The sequence below is a fragment of the Elephas maximus genome, chromosome 19, assembly GCF_024166365.1.
Source record: "Elephas maximus indicus isolate mEleMax1 chromosome 19, mEleMax1 primary haplotype, whole genome shotgun sequence".
Lineage (NCBI taxonomy): Eukaryota > Metazoa > Chordata > Mammalia > Proboscidea > Elephantidae > Elephas > Elephas maximus.
The window spans coordinates 16,230,328-16,252,030 of record NC_064837.1 but is presented as its reverse complement, the minus strand read 5'-3'; the positions used below and the strand labels follow the sequence as shown (position 1 = coordinate 16,252,030).

The following is a 21,703-nucleotide window of genomic DNA, read 5'->3' as shown; positions in this document are numbered from 1 at the left end:
CCAGAGCTTGGCTCTCTTCTCCTTCTCTCACAGTTTTCCTTCTGTTATGGATCGCATCCTGTTATGGATTGCATTGTGTCCCCTCCAAAATATGTGTTGGAATCCTAACCCTTTTACCTCTGGATGTGATCCCATTTGGGAATAGGGTTTTCTTTGTTATGTTAGTGAGGCCATATCAGTGTAGGGAGTGTCTTAAGCCTAACTGCTTTTGAGATATAAAAAGAGCAAATAAGAAACAGGTGTGCACTAGCTGGGGCAGGCAGATGCCCTGTGGAGATCACCAAGAAACAGAGGAGAGTAGCTGAAAGGGACAAGAGTTTTCCCCCAGAGTGGACAGGGCGGGAGCCTTCCTCTAGAGCTGGTGCCCTGAATTCAGACCCGCAGCCTCCTAAACTGTGAAAAAATACATTTCTGTTCTTTAAAACCACCTACTTTTTTTTTTTTTCTTTTTACTTGCCCCTGCATCTCCCCCTGCACTCCTGCTCACCCGGGCTTGTGCTCTTGCTCACTTCCCTACCACGCATCCTCGCGTATTGAGATCCTGCCCCAGCTGCAAGCCCTGCTTGTTTTCTGGTAATGAAAGTATTGCATGGTTTCACCGTCTCCTGAATATGAAGTCTCCTGCACCCTGTCTAGGTGAGGAGCTGCTACGGACCTGGCAGGAGAACGTGGAGACGATGAGTCAGACTTGGACCATCCCTTGGCTAGACTCTTCTCCCCACCTCAGGGTCTGGTACAGAGCTGAGAAATGCTAGAGGCATTTGTGTTGTAGTCAGGACTTCTGACCAGCAGCCTCTGCCTGCAGAGATCCCTGTGCTCCAAAGGACCCTGGGCTTGGGGTTTAATGCTGGAATTCTGAATAATTTTATCTTTGAATCCGAGTTTTGTAAGTGAGAGCCACTGAGGTGATGGAGCATGTGCTAAGGGGCTTCAGCTCACAAGTGGTCCTGCCTTCCCCACCTTCCCGCTTTCTGGGGTCAGTTCCTGACCAGATTTTCCCCTGCCCTGTGGCTCCCCAGGCCCAGCCCAGCTTCCTCCTGCCTGCCTCCAAGACAGCTGCTGACCGCCACCCCCAGCAGAGGAGGGTCTGGGTCAGGCGTGCCAATCCCACTGTGCCGCTCTGCCCTGGGGTGGTAGCATCACAGCATATTTGATGGGTGACCCTGTGGGAACAAGCATCTTGCCCACCTCCATCCAGGTACCCAGTGCTTTCAGTCATGGAGGTTGCAATCATCTTGGGGCCACCTGTCTGTCCTGGGTGGGAATGTGGATGGGAACTGGCCTTCCCTGAGTCTTGCCCTGTGCTGGCCCTTGGAACCCAGAGCTGACCCTGAGGGCAGGTCTTGAGAGCTGAAGCTTCTGAAGAAGTGAGGTCTTTGTGGAAGAGGTGGCTCCTGGGTTGGTTCTCCATAGCTTCCCCCCTTCCCCAAGAAAAAGTGTATAGAAAAAGGACTGGAAATACATAAAATGCAATTAAGTTTTCTCTTAGTGATGGAATTACAAGGAATCTTTTTGCCTTCGTTAGACTTGCTAATGCTTTTAAATTTTCAATAAGGAACTTCTATTATTTTCATACTTATAGAAAAGAAGGCTTTCATGAGAGGAAAGAAGCTATTTCAGTAGTCCAACGAGACAGGATGGAGTTCTGTATTTGGCCAGTGGTGGGGGAATTCAATGATTCATTCAACAAATATAGGCTGAGAAGCACTGTTTTAGGCCTGGGAGCACACCAAGGGACAAGGAAGGAATCCCTGCCATGGTGGAGCCTACGTTGTGATGGAGAAGGGGCAGAAGTAAGGAAGTCAGCCCCACAGAACTTTGTGACTGATTGAATGTGGGCGACAAGGAGGGGCAAAGCATCAGGATTGACTCCCAGGCTTGGGAAGAAGGAGGTACCTGCCATGGAGGCAAGAGACACAGTAAGAAGCTCAGTGCTAGCACATTGGACTTGGCTGTGATGAGTGTGAGGCACATAGGAAACATCAGAGGTGTCTGGGTGGCAGTGGGACACGGGTCAAGAACTAGGAGGGAGGACTGGGCTAGAGATGGAGATTGGTGGTGATGTGCACAGCCATGGTGTTCAATGCTGACCCTCAGAGGAGAGAGTCTGGGCCCAGAGAAGGAAAACACCTGGGAAGCAGCTGCTTCATGAAGGTGGGGGGAGAAGAGGACCCAGAGAAGAAGGCAGAGGTTAGAAGGTCGGAGAAGTGGAAGAGGAGCCAGGCCATGCCTCCCCAGGTGATGGCAGCATGGTTCCACACTCTGCCTTCATAAAGGGCTAAGATTGAAGTCTGGGGCAGGAGCAGGGCCGGGCGCCTACCTCCTGGAAATGCAGGGTTTGGTCAATAGTGGAAGTCCCTGGGTGGCACAGACTGTTTGCCCTCAACTACTAACCTAAATGTTGGCAGTTTGAACCCAGCCAGTGACACTGTGGAAGCGATCTGCTTCCATAAAGACTACAGCCAAGAAAACCCTATGGAGCTCAGTCCTACTCTATAACACGTGGGGTTGCCATGAGTTGGAATGGACTTGATGGCAACCGGCCTGGTTTTTTGGGTTTGGTCCGCAGTGACAAAGGGAGCCTGTACTCACAGTTCATTTGTTTTCTGCAGGAGAAGGGACGGCACCCTGCACCTCCAGCATCCTCCAGGAGAAGCAGCGTGAGTTAAGCCTGGCCCCCTTGGAGTCTTCTCTTCCCCTTGTGCGGGCGGGGGGAGGGTGCGGTGTGGTTCAAACTCCTTGGACCTGGAGCCCCTCTCTTGTCCATTTAGGACCCAGAAGGGTTGTAGGATCATCACTACCTTGTCTTCAGGCAGGATCAGAGGGCCTAGGGGTCACTCAGTTGGTCTGAGCAACTTGGGGTCCCAAATCCCCCATGCTTGGCAGCTGTGGTGTCAGAGCCAGAGTGCAGGGCCTGGGGCTGGTGGAGTGGGGAGGTGAGTCCAGCAGAGCAGCTGAGGGCAGGGAAAACCTCACACGTGTTGTTTGCATGTGGACAGAGAGAGAGAGAAGGGTAGAATGGGACAAGCCGTCAGTGCTTTTGAGATACTCTCCTTTGGGTGGCACACTTCCAGGAACCACAGGTGGTGGTAACCATGGTCATAAGATCCTCATTCCCAACTGTACCGGATGTGATGAAGAAGCTCAGGGCATGGTGGCTGAGTCCTGGGGCCTCCCAAGTCCTTGTCATTCTTCAGGCTTCTCCGGGTTCCCTTCTGCCCCTGTCTTCTAGGGAGATGAGCTCAGCACTGGATGTGGGAAGGACTTGGTATAGATGCATCAACTTGCTGACATAGTAACCTCAAGCCGTCTTCCCTGGAGGCTCTGGTGCATTTGGCAGGCAGTGACTGAGCCAAATGCCTTTGCTATTGGTGGTACTGTGTTTCATTTGAGTCTAGAGTCATGGAGAGCTGTCTCTGCGTATGTTTGAGGAGTATGCTCAAGTGCTCAAGCCTTGCCTTACTTTTCTCTCCTGCTGTTTGGAGCTATGGTTGTAGCTTTTGGGGCCCAGCCGTCTCTACTTGCCAGCTCCCCAGGCTCAAGCTTGAGGCCTTGCTCCAAGCTCTTCTGTCCCTCAGATGCCATCCCCAGGAGGAGGGACACTTGCCACACCAGCCTTCCCATAGCCCAGGACCCAGACCTGGGTGGGCACACCAGCTTCCCAAGGATCCTTGTCTATGTCTTAACACTCGATTGCAATACACAGACAGAGCCCCTAAGGGGCTGGTCGGCATGAATGTCTGCAAGGGTGGAACAGGGAACGGGGGAGATGTTTCCCTTTGCTAGCCCCACTCCCCCCCCTGGAATATGGAGGATGGCGCCACTTTCCTCAGGAACGTGAGAGAGGAAATGAGCCCATATGTTTCCTTCTGGGCCTCTTGTCATTCTTAGCTGACGTAGAGTTGGCCTCTGACCCAACAAAAGGCTGCCTAGTCCTGTGCCGCCCCCAATCAGTTGCAGGTCAGACCTTTGTGATCCACAGAGCTTTCATTGGCTGATTTCCTGAAGTAGATGCCAGGGCTTTCCTCCTAGTCTGTCTTAGTCTAGATGCTCTGATGAAATCTGTTCAACATCGTAGCAACAAGCAAGCCCCTGCTGACAGATGGGTGGTTACTGTGTATAAAGTGCATTGGTAGGGAATTGAACCCAGGTTTCTCACATGGAAGTTGGAAATTGTACCACTGAACCACCGCTGCCCCCCGCTGGGCCCTTAAGGAGGAGGAAACCACACAGCGGCCTCAAAGTGAAAAATGCAGCCACCTGTTCAGGGCATTTGCCTCCACGATGCCAAACCACACCTCAGCTTTCCACAGACACAACTGAGCTGATGAGATGTTTGATGTCTTCTGGACGTGACTGGAAAAAAAAAATCGTATTTAAGTAGAGGCAAAGTCATCTTCTTTTTTATTTTTAGTCAGAATTATATTGCTGAAGCCTGTCATCGAATCCTGTTCCTTAAGCATATTCTGATTTAGTAAAGACAGGAGCCCTGGTGGTACAATGGTTAAGCACTTACTGCTAACCGAAAGGTCGGCGGTCTGAACCCAGCCAGCAACTCTGCAGGAGAAAAGACCTGGCAGTCTGCTCCCATAAAGGTTAAACCAAAACCTAGGCTGTTGCCACTGAGTTGAACCCGACTCACAGTGACCCTATATGACAGAGTAGAGCTGCCCCATAGGGTTTCCAAGGCTGTAACCTTTACAGACGCTGACTGCCACATCTTTCTCCTGTGGAGCGGCTGGGGGGTTCGAACCACTAACCTTTCAGTTAGCAGCAGATCACTTAACCACTTCGTCACCAGGGCCTGTTTCCATAAAGATTACAGCCTAGGAAATGCTGCGAGGCAGTTCTGCTCTGTCATATAGGGTCTCTATGAGTCGGAGTCGAACTGATGGCACACAACAACAACGGCAGTAGACACGCAGGTGAATTTTGGGGCTGAAATGGGACCTCGGAGGTCCTCTAGGCCAGTGTTTCCCAAGTGTTGTTTTTGTTAGGTGCCACCAAGTCAATTCCGACTCATGGTGACCCAGTGTGACAGAGTGTAACGGCCCCATAGTTTTCTTGGCTGTAATCTTTACAGAAGCGGATTGCCAGGTCTTTCTCCCGTGGGTGAGTTTGAACTGCCAACCTTTTGGTTAACAACTGAGCGCTTAACCATTGTGCCATGAGGGCTCCTTTCCCAAGTGTAAGCCCAGCATTTCCCAGAGTGAGAATAATAACAACACCGTGATGTGTTTTTCCATCAAGCTGAATGTATTCAATTGAAAAGACTGTTTTTTATTCCACACTGATGTCCTGCCTACAATTTTTGGTATTAAAATACTTTTTCTTTTATGAAATGACAATGATAATTAATCATGGTTTATTTGTTTATTTTTAATCCAAATTTAGCAACATAATTTGTGACCCTGAATCCAAAAAGATTAATAGCAATGGCTTATATTTATGGTGCAAACACTTAACATGCTTGGCTGCTAACCAAAAGGTTGGAGGTTCGAGTTTACCCAGAGGTGCCTCAGAAGAAAGGCCTACTTCTGAAAAATCAGCTATCGAAAATTCTATGGAGCATAGTTCTGCTCTGACACACATGGGGTCGCCATCAATCCTGGGACTGTGCTAGGACATCTGGGCATTGGAAGTACACAGTCCTGGGTTTGAAGCCCAGCGCCTTTGTTGACTGTGACACTTTGGGCAAGTTGCCTAATGTCCCCGAGCTTCACTTTGCCCCGTCGTGGAAAGATAAGTAAGAGGTCTGCTTCCTGGGGTGGCTGAGGGCATCAGAGGTAATATACGTGTGGTGCCAAGACCTGCACCTGGAATACAGGAAGTGGCTAATGGTCCTTGTTTGTTATTGGTAGTTTGGATGAGCACTGGCAACTGCAATACCTGGTTGCAGGTGTGAGAGGTGAATCTTGCCATCTCCCAAAGCTCAGTGTTTTTGGTGCTCTGCTGGTCCTGTGGCTGCCTCAGTCATCATGGTCACAGAGGTGGTTTCCTGTGAGTCTGAGTCCCCAGAGGATTGTCCTAAGCTGGCCAGGGAGCACTGGGCTTCTTGGGTCATAAGCACAGGGAGGAAGCCAGCATGGCTTCTCAGCTCCTGTCTAGGTGTGAGGTGACAGCCCTTTCTGCATGGGGAGGGGGAGTCCTGGAGTCCTCCCTCCTGTGTGACCACTGGTCAGTCCCAAGTCCTCATTTTGCACTTGAACAGATGGCCTGGCAGCCTGCCATTGGACAGACAGCCCAGCAGCCTGCCACCACTGGCTTGTGCTTGCAATTTGGACGTAGAAGTGAGGGCACCGGGGGAGCCACTGTGGGTGGGGTGGGAGCAGAGGAGAGGAGGGCCTTGGACTGGGAGGCAGCAGACCTGGATCCCCTGCATGATGTGCCGTGTAGCCTTAGCTCTGTAGGTGGCCAGTGTCCCGTCCCGCCTATGTGGGGAGCCCCCCCAGATCGACTTCCCAGGGGTCTCTGCTTTTCTGTTGCTATCTCTTTGTCTCCTCATGTCCTTAGTCTGTGTCTCTCCTCCTATGTCTGCTCAATGGTGCTGGGTGCAGGGACTCAAGGAAACTAATTTATCATCTGCCCATCAGACCTCACTCCTTCTGTTCTCCATCTCAACTGAATGGTACATTGTCCACAAACCCAAGCCAGAAACCCGCGGGTCCTTCCAGACCGCTCCCTTTCTGACACCAGGCAGAGCTCAATCAGATCCTGAGTAGCATCAGTTCTACCTCCAGCAGAGCTCTCAAAGGCACCCCTCGCTAGCTGAGGCTGCCAGCTTCCGTCTCCTGGACCATTGCAGCCTCCTCCTGCCTGGCTTCCCTGCCTCCAGTCTCTCCCGCTCCAATCCTTTCTCCAGGTGTCAGAGAGACCTTTCCAGGAGGCACCTCTTGTCCTGACAGCCCCCTGCTCACTTGTCATGATTCCTCTCTGGTGACGGGCACCACTTCCCTCTGTCTTACCTCCCTGCCCACTTTTCTCATCAGCTCTTCCCCTTCCTTTCCCCACTGGGTTCTGGGAGGGGCACGAGATCTAAGCACAGCTTCCCCATGGGCTAATTGAGAAGCTTGAATATCCCACCCATCCCCATGGAGGCCTGGAGACAGCTCCTCCACAGCAGATAGTAGGAAAGACTCATTGTAGGAAAGACTAGGGTGATGCCTTTGGGCCCCAGCACTATTGACCTACCTTCTCTGCTCCTTTCCTCACTGAGTGCAGGGGGCTGGGCCCACCCCTTCCACCCCTGATCCACCATCATCATAGAAAGGGCAGAGAGTAGGGCCATTGATTCAATACCCACACTCCCTATCCAGGCGCATTTCTCCCAGAAGACCTGTGGCTGCCCCATCCTCTCCATCCCCTTTCCTTTCCCATTTCAGCAGCTCCATGGTACGGGGATCTTTCCAGGCTGTTCTCTGATCTTCATAACCACCTGGGATCTGGGAAGGGATAGAGCCATCACACCCATTTCACAACAAGAGAGTGGAGACTCAGAAGGAGGAAATGACCTATCCAAGGAAAAGGCTCGAACCCAGCTCTCCTCATCCCTCCATCTCCAGACCTCAGTTCTATGCCACATCTGAGCTCCTTTTTTTCCACAGTTTCTCCTCCTGTGGTCACCCCAGATACCTGGGAAGGTGCTCCACTATCCCTTGCATCACACAGGTTCCCCCTCGAGAGCCAGCTCCACTAATCCCCTAAAACCTTGGGGTCCAAGATGTGTACAGGGCAGGAAAGTGTTTGTGAGTTGGAGGGGGCTTCCTCTACCTCATCCCAACTGGGGGGAAGTTTATGTGACAGGAGGGCTTACCTATTTGTGACCCTCTCAGTCTTGACCCAGCCCACATGGAGTACAACAGTGAACTGACATGTGGGACCAAAACTCATATTGGCTGTCAAATGGCTAAGATGTGGGGGACAGCAGGTGGCTGCCCCAGGTGTGGGGAGGGTCTGCTTATGGCCATGCCCACTCCCTAGAGCGGGGTGCTCTATGGGACCCTGAAACAGCGCAGTAAGCGGCACACGGAGAAAAATGTTCTCTCGTCCCCAGACCAAGACCCGATCCTGGTCCCAGATGGCCCTTGATCTTCCTGTCTGAGCCCCCACCCTAGCTACCAGCTGAACCTGAGTTATTCCTGCTGGGTCCTGACTTCAGCCCTGAGCCTGGTCCTGGACTGAGCTCTGGCCCTTGGCTCAGAGGGAACCCTGGTCACATTAACTGTCTATCAAACAAACCTCTGTGGTTGTCCCAAAGCGACAGAGTGAAAAGGTTTGGGTGGCTCAACATCACCTCTCCATCTTGGAAATGTTGACCTCCTGTCCTGCTGCCCAGGGTCAGTGACCAGAGGGAGAAAGTCTGAATGCCCAGGATCGTCATCCAGGAGCCTCCCCTCCTGCGTGCCCACAGCCCCACGGCCTCCCCAGGAGGAGCCCACCACACAGATGGGCTGTGAGAAGCCCCTTGCCCGCGGCTGGCCTCCCCACTCCTCTGCCTGGTAACTGGTGTCTTTTCCTGGCCTGTGTGGGCAGCTTGCTGAGCACAGCTGCAGACAGGCTATATTTAGCTGCTTTAATGAGCTCAGGGTGGCAGACGTCCGCCTTGGGAGCACTTTTCTTGCGTGTACATGCGTATGACTTGGCATGGTCCGTTCTTGTGCGTGCGCGTGTGTGTGCCTGTGCGTTTGTGTGTGTGCACTAGTGTGTACATCAATGCATTTGTGCATTTATTTACATGTAGGATACGTGTGTGGCTAGCATACATATGTGAATCTATCCGTGTAGTGTTTGCACATTCCTGGGGATGTGTACAGCTTCTGCCGCTTACGGAAGTGCAAAATGAGAACAAGCCATTTGTTCATTCGTCCATTTGTTTAACAAGTATCTAAGGAGCGTCTTTTATACGGCAGCACCTTGAGAGGCTCTGGGGTTCAAAAGGAGCGAAAGCAGACCCAGGCCCGGCCTTTAAGGACCTTAATCTGAAGGATGGAGGAGGGGAAGGCAGTAATCAAATAATCACAAAACTAAAAGCATGATGACTTGTCCCAGGAAACAGAGGTTCCTGGTGCTTTTAGGGGGAGGGAGGTAAGAGTGGAAGGCCTCCAGAAGGAAGCAACAGTGAAGTCAGTCGCTGTAGGAAGTATCTAGGCACAGAGGCACTGGGAAGAAGCGTCCAGGCATAGGGAACAAGGTGTGCAAAGGCCCTGTGGTGAGAGGGAAAATGCTGTGTTTGAGAACTGTAGAAAAGGCTGAAGTGGCTGAGGTCTAAGAGGGAGGGGGAGTAGTAGGAGGTAAAGCTGGTGAGGTGGGGGTAGGGGGGTGGGGGTCAGACCACGTGGGCCTTGGTCAGGATGTGGGAAGCCAGAGGAGGCGATGGTGTGGGATGCTGTGATGAGATTTGGTAGGTTGGTTAGAACCTAGTCCTGATTCAGCCAAGGTCCCAGCAGGAAAAGAAGTCACATGTGAGCATTCTAGCATGAGGAGAGTTGAGTGAAGGGACTTTATTTACAGGTGAACGAGGGTTTAAGGAAACCAACAAGCACAGGCAATACCTGGGGGCATTCCTGCCCTTGAAGGTAGCCACACAGAGAGGCCCCAGGCAGGCACTGCACCTTTCAGCTGAGGGACCAACATATGGGTGACCTGGCAGGGGAGGAGCCTCACTCTCCTGGATTCTCCTGTTGGTGCCTTCCACTGGCCAAAACTAACCGGAAGGTGGTGGTGGGTGGAGGGGGCAGGGTGCCTCAGTCTCCAGGGCCCAGAGTAGGTGGGAGGGTGGAAGGTGGGTCTGGAGGAGCAAGTGGAGAATGTGGGAGCTTCTCCTTTCCTCGTCCTCCTGCCATTGTCCCAAAGCCCCCAGATGTCTTCCCCAACACCTTGGTGGGGGGATAGTGTGTGTGCGTGAGGGGGTGAGGGGGTAAGGGTATGCACATGCACACACGTGCAGAGCAGGCTTTCTCCACACTGGTGAGCACTGGGGGCTGTGAGCCCCGGCCTAGTGGCCCATTGTGTCCTGGTCTGCAGCTCCTGGCTTGGGTCCGAGCTCCCCACGTACAGCAGAAGTTGTCCTCCAGCCTCCTGGAGCCCTGAGGCACCTGCCTAGATCTCCATCCTCTCCTCAGCCTGCGGCATGAAGTGGGGATCTCTCTCTTTCCAGCTCCAGGGATTCTGTCTCCTCAAATCCTTTTCTCATGGGAATGAAAGAGTTTTTGGAGATAAAAGTCAGGAAACTTGCACAAACCTTCCCAGAGACAAAGAAGCCAGAGTAGGGAGAATCTATAAATTAGTATCTCAAAAAATCACCCTGCTGCATGCATTTAAAAAAATTCTTTTTTTTAAATCTGTCTTCTGGATAGGTAGACTATGTATATGGTATAAAATTTAAATGGAACAAAGGTGAACAGTATGTCTCCCCTCCCAGTCCCTCTTCCCTCAAGCAATGGTTTGTTACTAGTTTCTTAGATACCATTCCAGAGATATTCTCTGCATATATCCATAAATACATGGATCCATATGGATGGATCAAAATATATGGGATATATATGCATATATCCATAAATATATGGATCCAAATATATGGAACATATCCATAAATATTCATATATATATACCCACATATCTAATCCACTGGGTTTATACCCACACAAATGGAAGCTTCTGGTACATTCCATTCTGTACTTTGCTTTTCTCGGATAATAATTAATCACGACGATGTTATTATCTCAGATACTTTAGAGATGCCTCACTCTTTGTAAAGGTCATGCCATTTCACTGTAGCATAATTTAACAAGTCCCCCACGGACGGACATTTAGGTTGCCTCCTCTCTTTTGCCGTTATGAACAACGCAGCAATGGTTAGCATTGTCCGTGTGCCGTTTGCGCATGGGGTGGGGTTGCTGGGTCCGAGGATGTGTGCATTTTGTGTTTTGAAAGGCATTGCCAAATTGCCCTCCCCAAGGTGGTAGTGGCTCTCACTCTCCCTAGCAATGAATGAAGAGGGCCTGTTTTCCCACATGCTGGCCAGCACAGTGTTTATTGGACCTTTTGACCATTGCCAAGGTGAAAAAAGGTGTTTTAGGGTAATTTCCATGAGTATTTCTCTTGTTCAGGGCCCTAAGGTTGAGCCTGTATTCATATGTCTAAGAGCCATCCCTAGTTCGCTTTGAGGAACGCACATGCATTTTGAGGGGATTAGTGTGACGGCACTGGGTTTTGGGTTTTTAGTGCGTGGAGGGTGTGGGCCAGAGTGCTATTTCGGTCCTTTGTGTGCATGCTGGCTGCTTGTAGCCCCCCGTTCGGAGCAGGCTGGGTGGGATTGACAGGGCATCTTTAGGGGGCAGGGCCAAGGTCCAATCAAGTTGGGGACTGTACTTTATGCTCCTGTTCCTGGTAACAGCCCCTCTCCTCCTCTTCCTCCCCACCAGGGCTCACTGAGGAGGCAGGGCTGTGGTGTGGAGGCATCTGATACAGTGAAGAGACCACCCTCTATTTTTCCCCTGTGCTGTGGGGTGATGCTTCAGGAGGATGACAGAGCTCTGGCCTGGTGGCCTGCATTTAGATCACCATCCCTTCACTTAAACCCTCAGAGAAGGCACTTAATCTGCCCGAGCCTCAGTTTTCTCATCTGCAAAATGGGGAGAGCACCCCTGACTTCTCAGGATCAACATGAAGATTACCTGAGACTCAGTACGAGGAATAGAAACTCAAGACAAATCTTAGGAGAGATTCGCCAGGGTAGGGTTTCCTTGTGGTTGTATATCTGGAACCTTCACTGGGCCTGATTCAGGATGGTGACACTCCGGATCTGAGCTGGGTTCCTCCAAGGGGAGGACTTCCTCAGAGCTATCCCTGTGCTCACTTGCCCCCTGGTGGCCAACAGCATATGTTAAGAGGCAGGATCTGGGGCCCAGACTGCAGCTAGGGCCAGGGCTTCGTCTGGGCTAGCATCTCTGGGAGATGTCCATCGCCTACTGGAGGTCCGAACATGTAATGCTGGCCTCATGGGCCAGATGCATCCAGGCTGATGTGACTGGATTCTGATCCTGGGAGGGTTAAGGAGCCGCAGGAGGGACCTCAGCTTCCAGGTGCCCCAACCAGGGTTGAATATTTCCATCCCAGCATCCCTGCTAAGTGGCCTGTTACGTACCTTGCTTGTATAACCTCATGGGCCATTTTTGAACTGTTACAACCATTTCCTAAGTTAGTTGGAACTGGCTCTCCAGAAACCGTCCCACCCTCATTCACCCTGGCTCTATCCCCTGCTCCTGGACCCTAACCCTGCTAGGCAGGGGTACAAGGCACCAACCATATCCTCTTGGGTCTGCTCTTCATTAGCCTGAGCCCCTCAACCTCCTGAGCCACTTTCAGAAGACTTTCTGCCTGTTGTCAAGCTCCAGATGTGCCCTCAAGGTGGGTTGAGCTGCAGGGGGCAGAGCAGGGGTGCCCCCTCCTCACTGTGAACACTGGGCCCTAGTTCATGCAGCCTCAGAGCCTGAGAGCTGCCTTTGTCTATTTGTAACCTTTGGTCATGTGACTAGGTGCGCCATGTAATCTGGGTCTTAGTCACGTGACCTGCCCTTGATTATGTGACCAGGCCTTGCTCATGTAACCCTGGTAGCTTGCTCCATCTTTGAGGGCAGATACTGTGTCTGATTCATCTTGGCATTTTCAGCCCTGGCGCATGGCTAGGCAATCACCAACCAGTAGGAATCAGCAAGTGATGTCCCGTTGATTTTTTTAACCCAAACGCAGGATCTTAATTGACTCATATCCTGTTTCGTATTTTTTCTTTCTTTCCACAAGCATTTCTTTTCCTTTTACATCCCCACACTGGCCTGTCAGCTCCCTGAGGGCAGGATTTTTGTTTTGTTTTGTTTGTAGTGTTTGCATCTAATAAAGTAGTGGGTTGTGGTCTGTTTAAAAATACTTTATTGTAAATTTGACAAATGCTTGTGTTGCCTGTTGCATGGGGCTGGAGAGTGTCCCCTACAAATTCAGGTCCACCTGGAAAACCTCAGAATGTGACCTTATTTGGAAATTGGGTCTTTGCAGATGTGATTCATTAAGACAAGGTCATCCTGGACTAGAGCGGGCCCTGACCCAATGACCGGTGCGCTTGTAGGAAGAGAAAGGGATGCAGCGAGATAGGGAAAAGGCCAGGTGGAGACGGAGGGAGGCTGGAGCAATGCAGCCACAAGCCAAGGAAGGCCAAGAATTGCAGGGAGCCACCAGAAGCTAGGAGAAGGTGAGGAAGGATTCTTCCTGAGAGCCTTCAGAGGGATCATGGCCCTGCTGACACCTTGATTTCAGACTTCTAGCACCAGAACTGTGAAAGCATAGATTCATGTTGTTTCAAGCCACCCAGTGTGAGGTACTTTGTTATGACAGCAGTAGGAATCGCCTATTCAGTGACTTTCTTAATAAATATATATATATTTTAATTTATTGTGCTTTAGGTGAAAGTTTACAAATCAAATCAGTCTCTCATACAAAAAGTTATACACACCTTGCTATGTACTCCTAGCTGGTCTCCCCCGAATGAGACAGCACACTCCTCCTCTCCACCCTATATTCCCTGTGACCATTCAATCAGCTCCTGTCCCCCTCTGCCTTCTCATCTCCCCTCCAGACAGGAGTTGCCCACATAGTCTCATGTGTCTACTTGAACGAAGAAGCTCACTCCTCACCAGTATCATTTTCTATCTTATAGGCCAGTCCAATCCCTGTCTGTAGAGTAGGCTTCAGGAATGGTTCCAATCTTGGGCTATCAAAGGGTCCGGGGAGCATGACTGTCAGGGTCCCTCTAGTCTCAGTCAGACCATTAAGCCTGGTCTTTTTACGAGAATTTGAGATCTGCATCCCACTGCTTTCCTGCTCCTCAGGGATTCTCTGTTGTGTTCCGTCTGGGAAGTCATCGGTGGTAGCCGGGCAACGTCTAGTTCTTTTGGTCTCAGGCTGATGTGGTCTCTGGTTTATGTGGCCTTTTCTGTCTCTTGGGCTCATGTTTACCATATGTCTTTGGTGTTCTTCATTCTCCTTTGCTCCAGGTAGGTTGAGACCAATTTATGCATCTTAACTGGCTGCTTGCTAGCATTTAAGACCCCAGATGCCTCACACCAAAGTGGGATGCAGAACGTTTTCTTAATACATTTTGTTATGCCAATTGACCTACATGTCCCCTGAAACCATGGTCCCCAAACCCCCGTCCCTGGTACTCTGGCCTTCAAAGCATTTGGTTCTATCCAGGAACTTCTTTGCTTTTGGTTTAGTCCAGTTGTACTGACTATCCCTGTGTTATGTGTTGCCCTTCCCTTCATCTAAAAAAATGTATGCCTACTATCTAGTGACTATCCCTCTCCCTCCCTCCCCACCCTTATAACCACCAAAGAATATTTTCTTCTGTGTTTAAACTTTATCTAGAGTTCTTATAATAGTGGTCTCATACAATATTTGTCCTTTTGCAATTGACTAATTTCACTCAGCATAATGCCTTCCAGATTCCTCCACTTTTTGAGATGTTTCACAGATATATCGCTGTTCTTAATTGTTGTATACTGTTCCATTGCGTGAACATGCCATAATTTATCCATTTATCAGTTGATGGGCACCTTGGTTGCTTCCATCTTTTTGCTATTGTAAACAGTGCTGCAATAAACATGGGTGTGCATATATCTGTTTGTGTGAAGGCTCTTATTTCTCTAGGATATATTCCAAGGACTGGGATTGCTGGGTTGTATGGTAGTTCTATTTCTAGCTTTTTAAGGGAGCGCCAATTCAATTTCCAGAGTGGTTGTACCATTTTACATTCCCACCAGCAGTGTATAAGTGTTCCAGTCTCTCCACAACCTCTCCAACATTTATTATTTTGTGTTTTTTTTGATTAATGCCAGCCTTGTTGGAGTGAGATGGAATCTTATTGTAGTTTTTGATTTGCATTTCTCTAATGGCTAATGATTGTGAGCATTTCCTCATGTATTTGTTAGCTACCTGAATGTCTTCTTTAGTGAAGTGTCTGTTCATATCCTTTAAAAAAAAAAAAATTTTTTTTTTTTTAATTGGCTTATTTGTCTTTTTGTTGTTGAGTTTTTGCAGTATCCTGTAGATTTTAGAGATCAGGCGCTGATCAGAAATGTCATAGCTAAAACCTTCTTCCCAGTCTGTAGGTAGTCTTTTTACTCTTTTGATGAAGTCTTTGGATGAGCATAGGTGTTTGACTTTTAGGAGCTCCCAGTTATCTAATTTCTCTTCTGGTGTTTGTACATTGTTAGTAATGTTTCGTATACTGTTTATGCCATGTATTAGGGCTCCTAGCATTGTCCTTATTTTTTCTTCCATGGTCTTCGTCATTTTAGATTTTATATTTAGGTCTTTGATCCATTTTGAGTTTGTTTTTGTGCATGGTGTGAGGTATGGGTCTTGTTCCATTCTTTTTCAGATGGATATCCAGTTATGCCAGCACCATGTGTTAAAAAGACTGTCTTTTCCCCATTTAACAGATTTTGAGCTTTTGTCAAATATCTCATATGTGGATGGATTTATGTCTGGATTCTCAATTCTGTTCACTGGTCTACGTGTCTATTGTTGAACCAGTACCAGGCTGTTTTGACTACTGTGGAGGTATAATAGGTTCTAAAATCAGGTAGTGTGAGGTCTCCCACTTTGTTCTTCGTTTTCAGTAATGCTTTACTTATCCAGGGCCTCTTTCCCTTCCATATGAAGTTGGTGATTTGCTTCTCCATCTCATTAAAAAATGTCACTGGTATTTGGATTGGGATTGCATTGTATCTATAGATCACTTTGGGTAGAATAGACATTTTTACAATGTTGAGTTTTCCTAATCACAAGCAAGGTATGTTTTTCCACTTATGCAGGTCTCTTTTGGTTTCTTGCAGTAGTGTCTTGTAGTTTTCTTTGTATAGGTCTTTCACATGCTCACAGAGAATTAGATACTTTTGTAGGTGCTTTTTAGGACATGCCACCTGGTCTCAAGTGGGGCCCGGCTCTGCTCAGTTGACCCAGGGGATGACTAATGGAGGTGGGGGGACTGCTAGGGGCTAGTGGGATGGAGGGTGAAATGGAGTGGTCAGCTTTGGCAGGAGGCACCCCTGAGACCCACCCCTTCTGTATTCTAGCAGCTGGTGGCAAGAGAGGTGGAGATAATTGGGCTCTTCAGCGAAGCTGGGTGACGCTTTGCTTAGGGCGCCGAGTGTGTGGGTGACCTTAGCTTTTGTGTCAAGAGCAGCATGGCACATCAGTAATTAGAAGGCATGATCATGATTTGTGCCTTTCGAAGGCTGTGATTAAGCAAAAATAGCCTCCCTTCTTTGGCCAGCAGGAGGAGCCTTGGTGAGCCGGGTGGGCCACGGATCCCTATGCTGCAGCTGGCGGGGGTGCTGGGAACAGACCCTGTGGGAGCTGACCCGCCTTAAAGCCTGTCACAAAACAGCTGGACTTCTACACCCTAAATCTGGGCATGGCAGGGGCCCAGCCTGAACAGGGCCATGTAAACAAAAGTTACGGGAAGTGGGCAGGAATAGGCAGCTTGATGGCGAGATCTGGGGACCCTTGCATGTGGTCACCCCACCACCCAGGACCCCCTGTCTGCAGCTCTTGTCACTAGAGACTCTGGGGAAGCCACTGGAAGCTGAGCCATGAAGCCCAGGCCATCAAGGCAGGCTATTCTAGAACTCCCAGAGGTTCCCCAATGCCAGTTCCCCGGAGGACTTTCAGGAAATATGCTTCCCTGTGGATGGTGCTTCCCAGGGCTCTTCACTTGCAACAAGCTTTCCCAAAAACGTTGTGCATTTCGGTCCCGAAAGCTGGTAAGTTCCAGCCCTGTTCTCCAGTGACTCATCATCTGATAGGGAAATAGACAAGTAACCCCACAGCAATCACCCAGGCCCAGCTCAGCCTGCTGTGGGAGCACAGAGAAGCAATAAGCATCTCTGCCTGGGTACATCTCAGAAGGCTTTCCAGAAGCAGTGAAAACTGAACAGGGTTTTGAGGGATAAGTAGGAGTTTGCCAGTCAGTCAGTGAAGGAAGGAAGGGCTTTCTAGGCAGAGGGTTCAGCATCAGCAATGGCGTGGAGAAGTGAGAGTGGTGTGTCTTGTTGGTGGTCTGAGCCAGTGGCCTCAGTCATTGTGGTGAGAATGTCTGGTTCTCAGCAGAGCTCTGTGGGCGAAGTACAGGCAGGGTAGCCTCTCGGCTGCATTTCTGCTCATTTCAGAGCCTCCGGAAAGACTGGGGGCCTGCCTTCCTGTGGGCCTACCCCAGTCCTGTTAGATACTCTCCAGGGGCCAGAATCTCAAGGGTAGGCTGGGCCTCCCCTCCTTTCTCTCCCAGAGCAAAGCATTTCTGGCTTTTGTGCATCGAAAGGAAGTGAGCCTCTGTCCTCAAACAGCAGAGGAGGTGAGATTCTTCCTCTTTGCAAGGGATGGGGTGAGGGATGCTGAGGACAACCCTGCTCAGTCTCCAGCTTGTGGCTGCCGTCCCCACTGAGCCAGGGACTGTCTCAGCATCATTTGTACCCAGGATGCAGCACCTGCCCAAGAATTCAATGCCCAGAGCCTTGCATTGGGTCCCAAGGGAGTTGAGTGCAGTTGGTTAAGGATGAGGGTGCTTCTTGGTCTGTGTCATCAGCGAGGGAACAGGACCCAACCCCCGTTTGGTGGAGGGCATGGTGCCCAGGAAACGGCAGGACCCTCTTGTCTTCCCTGCATCTTATTTATAGCTCACTATGGTAATTTGTGGCAGTCATAGCATTTAATCCTGTAATCACACTGCAAGCAGGCACCCAGCCCACTGAGGCTGGGGAGACTGCCAGGGCCAAGGGAGGGACTTGGCGGCCGGGCAGGCGAGTGTGGAGGTGGCGATATCCCCATCAGCCTCCAGCCCCAGCTTGTCAGCAATGGCCCTGGCTCTGTGTCCCCCAGTGCACCCTCTATCACCACCATCATCATCATCATAAGATACAATAGCAGCTAACACTTACTAGATTCCAGGACCCACTGTAAACCCATTATATATATTAACTCAATTGTTCTCACCACAAGTCTGTGTTTCAAATGGGTGCTGCAAAGGGTTAACACACTCAGCTGTTAACCGAAAGGTTGCAGGGTTGAGCCCACTCAGAGGCTCCTTGGAAGAAAGTCTGAAGATCTACTTCCGAAAAATCAGCCGTTGGAAAACCCAGTGGAGCCCAGCTCTACTCTGACACTCATGGGGTTGCCCTCTTGCCCTGAGTCAGAATCTGCTTGATGGCAATGGGTTGGTTTTATTCCAGATGAGGAAACTGAGGCTCAGTTCCCGCAGTTGGTAAAAGCCAAGATTTGCGCTCAGGTATTTTGGCTTTTAACCACATCTCTCCCAGCCCCAGAAGGGAGGGGTCCCCAGCTTCCACGGGCTGTGACCTCAGCTCTGTCTGTGTTCCTGGTTTCCTTCTGGTCCTCCTGCCTCAGAAGCACACACAGATCACATGCCCCATTGAGCGTGTCTGCCTCATCCCCAGGAAGCCACACTCAGCTCCCCTCCGGGACAGTCTCTTTCCCTACAGGCAGATGGCTTCATGTTGTGTGGCAAGATGGAATGAGGTCTTGCCGCAGCAAACCCGGGCTTGAATCTCTGCGGTGCCATCTCTCAGTTTGTGTTTCCATTTCTTCTCCTGCAGAATGGGGCCTGTTGTATCCCCCTCACTGGGGAGTTACGAAGGTTGAAAGATGGGAAAGCTCTTTGGCGAGCATCATCCTCTGTTGAGTGTGGGGCACTGTAGCTGGGGCTTATGAGCACATGCTACGGGGCCCCCTAGCTGGGTTCACATGCTGGCTCTCCCACTCGGTCTTTTTAGGTGTGTGGCCTGGGGCAAGTAACCTAGGTTCCTTGAGCCTCAATTTTCTCATGTGTAAGATGGAGCTAATAACAACAGAACCTGAACTCAGAGAGTAATTGTGAGGACTACTTGAAGCGATCCACATAAATCACTTAGTGCCTAGGACATATTGCCAAATCAAAACCCAAATCCGTTGCCATTCAGTTAATTCCGACTCATGGCAACCCCATGTGTTACAGAGTAGAACTGTGCTCTACAGGGCTTTCAACGGCTGTAATCTTTATGGAAGCAAATCACCAGGCCTTTCTTCTGTGGCACCAGTGGCTGAGTTTGAACGGCCAACCTTTCACTTAGCAGCTGAGAGCAAACCATTTGTGCTACCCAAGGGCCTGGGAGATAAGTGCTCAATAAAACCGAGCCCTCGCTGTCAGCCTTTACTACCCTGCCCTGAAGGCAGGGCCCAGGTCTCATCTGCCTTCTGTCCCTCAGTGCCTACCCAAGCCCAGGGCAGGTCTACAATAAGTTACAAATCAGGCAGGGACAAGCCTGAGCCACTGGCAGTTGCCTTGGTAAGTGCTGGGCAGAGCCAGGCCTCAGAACAAGTTTTTCCTTCTCTTCTTAAAAGCCAGACCCCTCCATTGCTTAGGCAATGATTTCCTGTCTGTGTGGGCAGCGGCTCAGAGCTCATAAAGACCAGGGCTGTGTCTGCGAGGACAGGGTATTTCAGAAATGTACTTCCCTAATGGGGACAGCTTTGCAATTGGAACTCTTCATAGACGCACCCTTCCCTGGGGTTCGTAGTGACGGAGGCAATGTTGACTTAGACACAGTCCGGCCAGGGCTCCCACCCACACCTATCCCCTGCAGGATTGTCCTCAAAGTCCCTGGGAGGGACCTTCCTGGGATATGACTGCTAGGAGGCTGCAACAGGCTCATGGCAGGGGCTGGGAGAGTGTGATGAAGGAAAGGGTCATTCTTGTTTAGACCAGGCTACTTTAGTCGGTAAGTGAGTTCCCTGTCACTGAAGGCAAACAAGTCTAGCTGTGTGAGTCAGTCTTAGAGAGGAAACAGTACCCATCTCATGGGGGAGAAAAGAGGGGAGGCAAGGTCAGCTTGATGGAAGGAAGGATTCCTCAAGGTGGCTGGCGTCATTGGGGGGTAGGGTAATGATGTGTCTGTCTCTCTCCACCTGGGAGCCCAATGTCGTGACCTTTAGGAGTGTGGATGCTAGCTCAGGGGTTGACAAACTTTTCTGTAATGGGCCAGAAAGTAAATACTTCAGGCTTTGCAGGCTGTCAAGTCTCTGTTAAAACTCCTTCATTCTGCCGTGGTAGCACGAGCCACCGTGGACAATATGTAAATGAATGAGCCTGGCTGTGTCCCAATAAAACTTTATTTACAAAAAGAAGTGACGGGCCAGACTGGGTCCACGGCTGTAGTTTACCAACCTCTGTGTTGGAGGAATAAGGGCCAGGGAAGTTTGGGTGACAAGAAGCACTTCCCGGAGGTGGAGATCTCGAACCCAGGAAGCTGAGAGAAGCAGTAGAGTGTTTCTGGCAGTGATTGACTTCACCCCAGAGCTTGTGGGTGATGACGAGTGTGGTCATCACTGCCCTTCCCTCTCTGAGGGCCCCCTTCCCCTAGATCATGGTCCCCAAATTCTTCCTGGCCCTGCTATCGCTCTGATAGCCTCAAACAGATAATTTAAATAATTTATCCGGCTTTTCTGTTTGTTCTCAGAGGGAAGGTTGGTCCAAATAACTGTCCATAACTGGAAATGGAAGCTGTCAGGTGATACTCTCATTGCTGCCGTTGGTGAAGCAAAGCAGGATCCCGCCTTTCTAGGACATCCCCTCCTCGCCTCAGTGACAGCCTTGTAATGAGCTAACCCTGTGTGTCTTCCTTTCCTTAGGAGGAGAAAGCTTCGGGGGTGTTGATTTCTGAGGCAGGGGACTGGATGGGGTGAATCTCCCTTGCTCCAGACTCTACAGTTAACAGCCCACCTCACAGTCAAGGCCGCAATATGGAGTCCACGCACCGTGCGGCCAGCTGGGCCCCGGAGAATGCCCAGTCACTGCGTGGGAAGCCTGGAGAAGCTGAATTCTCCTCTGTTCTCTCTGCAGGAGAGCTGTACCGGGTTTCCTTGAGAAGACAGAAGTTCCCAGCCCAGGGAAGCATTGAGATCCACGAAGACAGTGAGGTGGGCTGAGTTTCCGAGGGTGTTGCATCAGGATTTCAGGGAGAGTTTTCACCCAGGCCTTCACTTGACTTGCTTTGTGACCCTGGGCAGGTTCCTGTCCTTCTCTGGGCCTCAGACTCCACAGGAACCAAAACGGTGCCTCGGGTCCCTTCCAGCCTTAATACCAAGGGCCTTGCCCTCCTGTCAGCCTGTGCCCCCCATACTGAATGCACAAGGAACCCTATCACATGAGGCTGGAGAGCCTTCCCCGCTGTGGAGCAGAGACAGGATGGCCACCATCTCCCTGTGTCTGTGTCTGTGCCTCTCCCCCTCCCCCACCGCCTGTCCTCTCTCTATCTGATGGATGTCCCTCTCAGGAAGGCTGTCCCCAGCGCTCCTGCAAGACACATGTCCTCCTGCTGGTGCTGCATGGGGGAAACATCCTGGATACAGGCTCAGGGGACCCATCCTGCAAGGCGGCCGACATCCACACCTTCAGCTCTGTGCTGGAGAAGGTCACCCGCGCCCACTTCCCCGCTGCCCTGGGCCACATCCTCATCAAGTTCGTCCCCTGTCCTGCCATCTGCTCCGAGGCTTTCTCACTCATCGCCAAGTGAGTCGATTGTGGCTGGGGTGGCCTGTGGCTGGGGCTGGAGGGTTAAGCGGAGGGGTTGCCTATGCCGTGTTGGCACCTGGCGGG

The 21,703-nt window shown here is 50.6% G+C and overlaps 1 protein-coding gene across 1 annotated transcript in view; it reads left to right on the top strand.

The window, feature by feature from the left end:
• PITPNM3 (PITPNM family member 3) overlaps positions 1–21,703 on the top strand; it is a 111,399-nt gene that overhangs the window by 56,341 nt on the left and 33,355 nt on the right. Inside the window, exons 4-6 of the mRNA XM_049860283.1 lie at positions 2,613–2,660; positions 20,948–21,024; positions 21,381–21,616. Of these exons, the coding sequence (XP_049716240.1) occupies positions 2,613–2,660; positions 20,948–21,024; positions 21,381–21,616 (361 nt within the window). The remainder of the gene's footprint in view (positions 1–2,612; positions 2,661–20,947; positions 21,025–21,380; positions 21,617–21,703) is intronic.